This window comes from Hemiscyllium ocellatum, chromosome 45 (genome assembly GCF_020745735.1).
Source record: "Hemiscyllium ocellatum isolate sHemOce1 chromosome 45, sHemOce1.pat.X.cur, whole genome shotgun sequence".
NCBI lineage: Eukaryota > Metazoa > Chordata > Chondrichthyes > Orectolobiformes > Hemiscylliidae > Hemiscyllium > Hemiscyllium ocellatum.
Genome location: NC_083445.1, coordinates 31,159,477 through 31,166,811, shown reverse-complemented (window position 1 = coordinate 31,166,811; position 7,335 = coordinate 31,159,477). Strand labels below are relative to the sequence as shown.

Genomic DNA, 7,335 nt, shown 5'->3' with positions numbered 1-7,335 from the left:
ACAGGGACAGTGTGATATAACGTGGGAGCGGGGTGTGAGGGGGACAGTGTGATATAACGTGGGAGCGGGGTGTGAGGGGGACAGTGTGATATAACGTGGGAGCGGGGTGTGAGGGGACAGGGACAGTGTGATATAACGTGGGAGCGGGGTGTGAGGGGGACAGTGTGATATAACGTGGGAGCGGGGTGTGAGGGGGACAGTGTGATATAACGTGGGAGCGGGGTGTGAGGGGGACATGGACAGTGCCCAAGGCTACATGTGTTTGCAAAATCTTAATTTGTTAAGTTTTTTTAATAGAAGAAGTATAAAAAAAGTAAGATTGGTCAAAAAATATATAAATAAAAGCTTTTTTGAAGAAAAAGCAGAGGGATTGCATCACATTTCAGAGCGTCGTTCCACAGACATCGGCCGCTTTTAAGATTTGAAAATACAAAACCAGTGACTAGAATTATTCCTGGGCAAGGCAGTTGAAGAACATTAACAATATTTTGAGACATAATCAAACTCCTTGAACAGAATCTGCTCCTTCTCTGTGAGAATCCTGGGTTCCCGCGGTGGGGTCAGCGTTGCTTCCTCTGCCGTGAACTCCTCGTCAAAGTTACTGACATCCTCCCGGTCCCGGATGGTGGGAACAAACGGTGGCTTCACTTTCTTGGCCAGCAATGCTTGCCAATCTATCTCCTGCAAAACAGAGTTTCCAAACTGGGTATTCACAACCAATGGTTGGAGAGATGTATCAGAACGGAAATAAAACACCAAGCTGCTGGGAAGGGGAACAGTCCCGGTGCCTGGACACCGTTGGACGGAATGACACAGCAATGGTACATCAGAGGGGGATTACTGACAGCAAACTAAAGCACAAGTTGCTGGAAAAGCTCAGCAGATCTGACAGCATCCATGAAGAGAAACTCAAGTTAACGTTTGAGGAGGATTGTTGCTAGCACAGATATAAAGAGGAGGTCAGATTGCAGACTCTGCAGGACGATGTTTCCGACAGGTTCGAACTGGTGATGGGGTTTGAAAGCTGCATGATTTTGTGTAAGCCCTCTGATGGGTGACTCGCGTTCCCGCATCTGCCGAAGACAGCACAGTCAGCCTCTTTCCCTGTCCTTCCCTGTCCCCGTCCTTCCCTGTCCCTGTCCCTGTCCCTGCAGCATGTTAAACTGCACCAGAGGGAGCGTTTTGTCCTGAATTGTTGGACTCGCCCCCAGAGCTGGATTGTAAACAGTGCGAGGAAGGTCCCAGCCGTTGGTTCAGCAGCCCCCGATGGGCAGGAGGGAGGGAAACGTACTGCGCTTTGCCTTTCTATTTATTTACTTAATTAATAAATGTTCATATTTAAGTAATTTGTGTCATTGAGTCTTCTCTTAACTCCATGTAACTGACCCTGAAGAACAGTTGTGATCCCAGCCAGGAGGAAATGGCTGACTACTTGGCCGGACAGTTCAGGAATCTCCCCTGACTATTCCTCGGCAAAACATTTCCACACTGTAAGCAATCTAATCTACATCGGCCCCTTTAGATACCGTTCAGGGGAATGGCCTCTTGGGGCAGAACAGCAGCATCCACGTTCACCAGAGTTGGGTCTGTTGCAGAGGAAGGGAGAGATTAACATTGAAATACTGTGGTTTTCAGGGATTCAATCCGAAGGGGATTGGATAGGCATTTCTCTGGCTGCAAATCCGACTCCAGAATGGTATGTTGCCTCCTGTTGCCAGGGTTCTGGATGTCTCGGAGCAGGTCCAGGACATTCTGGAAGGAGACGGTGAACAGTCAGTGGTCATGGTACCTATCGGGTAGGAAATTGGGATGAGATCCTAAAAGCAGAATATAGGTCAGTTGGAGACATGGGTAGAAACGGGGCAGATGGAGTTTAGTCTGAACAAATATGAGGTGGTGTGGTTTGGAAGGTCAAATACAGGTGGAAATGATAGAGTGATTGGCAGAACGCTGCAGAGGGATCTGGGTGAACAGGCCCACAGATATCTGAAGGTAGAAGCACAGGTAACGAAGGTGGTAAAAAAGGCCAATGGCCTGCCTGCCTTCATTGGAAAGGGGCATTGAGTCTCAGGATAGGCAGGTGATGCTGCAGCAAGGCCACACCTGGAATAATACATCCACCATCAGGAGGATGGCGATGCTATGGAGAGGCTCCAGAAAAGGTTTACCAGGATGTTGCTAGCTATGGGGGATTTTCGTTATGAAGACAGACTGGTTTGTTTTCACTGGAACACAGGAGGTTGAGGGGTGACCTGAATAAGATTGTGAATGGCATGGATCGAGCAGAAAGTCAGAGGCTTTTCCCAGAGTGGGAGGGATCAGTTACGAGGGGACACAGGTTCATGGTGCAGGGGAATGGGGCTTGTGCATGTGTGTGCGCGTGCGTGCGCGCGCGTGTGTGTGCGTGCGCACGTGCGCGCCTTGTCTTTTACACAAAAAGGTGCTGGGTGTCTGGAACGTGCGGCCACAACAGCAGTACTCACCAAGCACCGGGACCAATCCCTGACCAGGAAGGGAAGGGGAGGGAGGGAGACAGATCCTGTAACGGAAGACAGTTTGGGTACGGTGATGATGCTGTGACTTTACTTTGTCCTTGAGTTTTTTTTTGAAGAGAAGTATAAACGCAGAGGTGTGAGGGGGCTCTCGGAAGCTGGATTGTTTAAAACAGTTTAACAATGAAAGAGGAGTGGCCAGTTCTCCCAGCTCAGCCTTCCCTAGATGTGTTTTAGCTGGAGCAGTCACAAGATAGTGGAGTCCAGAAGGGTTGTAAACATCAGGGAAGGATTCCCCGGACTCTCTCTGAAATCCCTCTCTCCTGCCTGTAAGAATCTGTGTGTCAATCTACCTTTTTACTGAGGGGTGAGTTATTGGGCTGTTACTGTATTCGAACAGTTAACGGGTTAAGTTACTGTATTGAGTATTTGGTTATGGTTTCCAATAGTCAAGTTATCCTAAATGCCATTTTTGTTTGTATTTTTAACTGTAGTTTTTAAATAAACTGGCTTTTGCTCGAAGCTGAGTTGTCTGACAGTTGCATTCCACCTGGAACTTCCCAGCTCCCTTCAAAATGAGATAAAGTTCGGATCCAGGCTACCTTCTCCAAACATGTGGAGACAGTCTGGCCTGGTCCATAACAGTATGGAAGGGCAAGATGTGTTGCTGCATAACAGGACCGAAGGGCCTGTTCCAGGGCTATGTTGCTCTTTGGGTCAAGTGACACTTACTTAGAACCAGACAGAGGCTTATTATACCTGAACAAAGCATGAACATCAAAATCTCATATCTATATTGTTGTCAAGGTATATTGGAACAGCAGTACGTGATACAGCCCTCCCCAAGCCTGTCCCACAATTCAGAGAGATCATGGCTGACCAGTGGTTGAAGTCCATATGCATGCCTTTGGTCTATATCCCTTAATACTGTTGCTTAACAAATATATATCTGCATTTCTGGTGTAAAATTAAGAATTGCTCCAGCAACAGTGGTCATTTAGAGCTATACAGTTATAGAGATGTACAGCACAGAAACAGACCCTTCAGTCCACCCCGTCCATGCCGACCAGATATCCCAACCCAATCTAGTCCCACCTGCCAGCACCCGGCCCATATCCCTCCAAACCCTTCCTATTCATATACCCATCCAAATGCCTTTTAAATTGTACCGGCCTCCACCACTTCCTCTGGCAGCTCATTCCATACACACACCACCTTCTGGGTGAAAACGTTGCCCCTTTTAAACATTTCCCCCCTCTAGTTTTGGACTCCCCTCCCCCAGGGAAAAGACCTCGCCTATTTACCCTATCCATGTTCCTCATGATTTTATAAACCTCTATAAGGTCACCCCTCAGCCTCCGACACTCCAGGGAAAACAGCCCCAGCCTGTTCAGCCTCTCCCTGTAGCTCAGATCCTCCTACCCTGGCAGCATCCTTGTAAATCTTTTCTGAACCTTTTCAAGTTTCACAACATCTTTCCTATCACAGAGAGTGCACACAATATTCCAACAGTGGCCTAACCAATGTGCTGTACAGCTGCAACATGACCTCCCAACTCCTGTACTCAATACTCTGACCAATAAAGGAAAGCATACCAAACACCTTCTTCACTATCCTATCGACCTGCGACTCCACTTTCAAGGAGCTATGAACCTGCACTCCAACGTCTCTGTCCAAAACCTCTTACCAGCTTTTATGTGGAAGTGCTTCCTAGCATCTCTCCCCCAAACGGTAATCATCTGGTTCATGCCAAGTTTGCTGTTTTCAGCCAAGTTAGAAGTGGACCATTGCAATAATCTCTGGGCAGAGGTGACACTCACACTGGAGCTGCCTGGGTTACTGACAACGGGAATAAACTAAAGCAGGGAAAGGGGCATCTGATCAAAGTCAGTTTATAAAACAGGGAAAAGCCAAGCTCAGCACAGGAGGTGGAGGAGGAAATGAGAGAAGTAATGAAAGAATACAAAGGAAGTTTTGCATCCATAAAAAGGTAACCAAAAATATTCTATAAGCTGCTGAACAGCAAAAAGGGCCAAAAGAAAGGTTAGAAGTGACTGAAGATGATTGAGTTCGGGGCACTTGGTCCTGGGGCAGAGATATTTATCGTTCTAACACCACCACAGACTGTGCATGCATACAACATGACCGAGGTGGAGAGTGTGGTGCTGGGAAAGCACAGCAGGTCAGGCAGCATCCGAGCAGCAGCAGCCCTTCCTCAGGAATCAGCATCACCGAGACAACAGTCAGCTTTGGGCTAGTAAGTGACAAGCAATACTCATATCACTCCAGTACTCTGCATGGCCCTTTCCAGAAAAAGCAAGCACAGAAAGGATTGACCCAAATGAGTTCCAGGTAGAAGGGACTTCAATTATGGGGATAGATTGGAGAAGCTGGGGGCTGTTCTCCTGAAAGAGGAGGTGGTTCAGAGGAGATTTATGTTCAAAACCATGAGGGGGCTAGACACAGCAAAGAAAGAGAGAGAGAAACCATTTCCAAGGGCAACTGAGGAGACCAAAGGACACCTCAATCTGCTTCTCCCAATGTAGGCCCCTCCCCACAGGGTAAATACACAGGCTCCCTTCATAGTGGAGACTTTCTATCTCAGCTAACATCCTGGCAAATCTCCCCCGCACTCTCTCCAGGGCAATTGTGTCCTTCCGATAGTGTGACAAACACACACCGTACTCCACCATCATTGGGACCATGTAATACTGGGGGGGGGGTCGGTAATGGTAAAGGGAGGGCAGCAGCAGACGAACACGATGTAAATGGGCACAGATTATCGAAGGTGGGAGGTGAGATGGAGAGAGCAATAAGCAAAGCATACTGTGTTCTCAGCTTTATTAATAACACCTCGACCACAAGAGCAAGGAAGTGATGTTGAACTTGTACAAGGTGCTTGTTAGACTTCAGTTGGAGTATTATAGACAGTTACCGGCACCATGTCACAGGAAAGATGCCAATAAACCGGAGCCAGTGCAAACAAAATGTACCAGAATGTTTCCAGGAATGAGAATTTACATCAACGAGGATAGATTGAAGAAACTGGGACTGTTTCCCTTGGATAGAGAGATCGGATTGAGGTTTATCAAACCATGAGCAGCTGGACAGAGTACCCAAGGAGAAGCTGCTTTCACTTGTTAACGAGTGAGGAGGAGGAGAGCAGGGCTTTACACTGATGGGCAAGTGAAGCACGGCTGCCATGACCAGCCAGTCACATGGAGTGTACACCCTGGAAACGTGGGAGAGACATCGTCTGAGGCATTGAAGACAGCATCGGATGAATACTTAGAAAGGTAACGATGTGAATAAAGATGGGGAAAAGGGAGGAGATTGGTACTAGAGCTGTACGAAGAGACGACATTATAGAGGATTCATCCAGTGAGGCAACTTGGGGCGAATTTCGGTCTAAGAAAGCTGCAGTCACTATGAGGGGGTTATACAGGGGCCTCCCAATAGCCAGTGGGAACTAGAGGAGCAGGTGTGCAAGCAGGTTATGGAACGATGCAAAAACTGAGTTGTGGTGATTTTAATTTTCCCAATTTTCACAAGGACTCCCTTAGGGCAGAATTTGTTCGGTGCATGCAGGAGGGATTTCTGAGACAATGTGTAGAGAATCCAGCCGGGGGGGGGGGGGGAGAGTAAGGGCCATATTGGTCCCTGTGAATGGAGCCCAGTCGAGTGACCAAACTTCAGTGGGAGAGCACTTTGGGAACAATGATCCGAACTGTGTAAGTTTTCAGCTGGTTATGGGAAAGGATAACACAAAACCAAAGGTCTGCAGATGGTCAAAACTTAGAAATAGAGACAAAAATTGGTGGGAAAACTCAGCGGTTCTGTCGGCATCTGCAAAGAGAAAGCAGAGTTAACATTTCAGACAAGGAAAAGGCTGGTATCTCTGCTGAAAGTGGGGTGATGTGAGGAGTAAATGGTAGGTGGGGATGGAGCTCGTGGGGGGTGGGGGGGGAACAGAGAGAGAGAGAGAGACAGAGAGATACACTGCTGGGCAGATAAAGAAGTGGGGAAAGGTCAGCCTGGGGGAATCGAAAGCTGCTAATGGGGACCATTACTGACTGACAATGGGTTGTTTGTGGTTGAAACCCATATGATGACAAGGTTGTGGGAGGTGGGCTACAGACATGGGAGAAGGCTATCAGGACCTAAAACGCTCAAACTCGCTAGCGAGTCCTGAAGGCTGCAAATGGAAAGTGAGGTTCTGACCTTGCAGCTTTTGCTGCATTCCAGCAGAGCACCACACTGTGTTTTCAGCTTGCTGTCACCTGCCATGTCAACACACCATTACATCCCCTCACCAATATCGCTGTCTCAGTAACCTTCAGGCCTCAATCTCATGGTCAACCGCTTTCCACCAAACCAGCAGCCACCCACCACCCCCACTCCAAACCAGCAGCCACCCACCACCCCCACTCCAAACCAGCAGCCACCCACCACCCCCACTCCAAACCAGCAGCCACCCACCACCCCCACTCCAAACCAGCAGCCACCCACCACCCCCACTCCAAACCAGCAGCCACCCACCACCCCCACTCCAAACCAGCAGCCACCCACCACCCCCACTCCAAACCAGCAGCCACCCACCACCCCCACTCCAAACCAGCAGCTACCCACCACCCCCACTCCAAACCAGCAGCCACCCACCACCCCCACTCCAAACCAGCAGCCACCCACCATCCCCACTCCATCTTTTGGAAAGGTAAGTTAGGCAAAGACTAATTACAATCATATTAAACAGCAACGGGAAAAATCGGGGAGTTGTGTGGAGTTTGCACATTCTCCCAGTGTCTGTGTGGGTTTTCACTGGGTGCTCCTGTTTCCTCTCTCA

The 7,335-nt window shown here is 48.7% G+C and overlaps 1 protein-coding gene across 2 annotated transcripts in view; it reads right to left on the bottom strand.

Annotated features, from left to right (window-relative positions):
* Positions 1-324: 324 nt before the first annotated feature.
* Positions 325-7,335, bottom strand: part of pkn1a (protein kinase N1a) — a 207,371-nt gene continuing 200,360 nt past the window's right edge. For both annotated transcript variants that reach the window (XM_060855310.1, XM_060855311.1), the window contains one exon: positions 325-681. In XM_060855310.1, the coding sequence (XP_060711293.1) occupies positions 478-681 (204 nt within the window). In that variant the 3' untranslated portion in view covers positions 325-477. The remainder of the gene's footprint in view (positions 682-7,335) is intronic.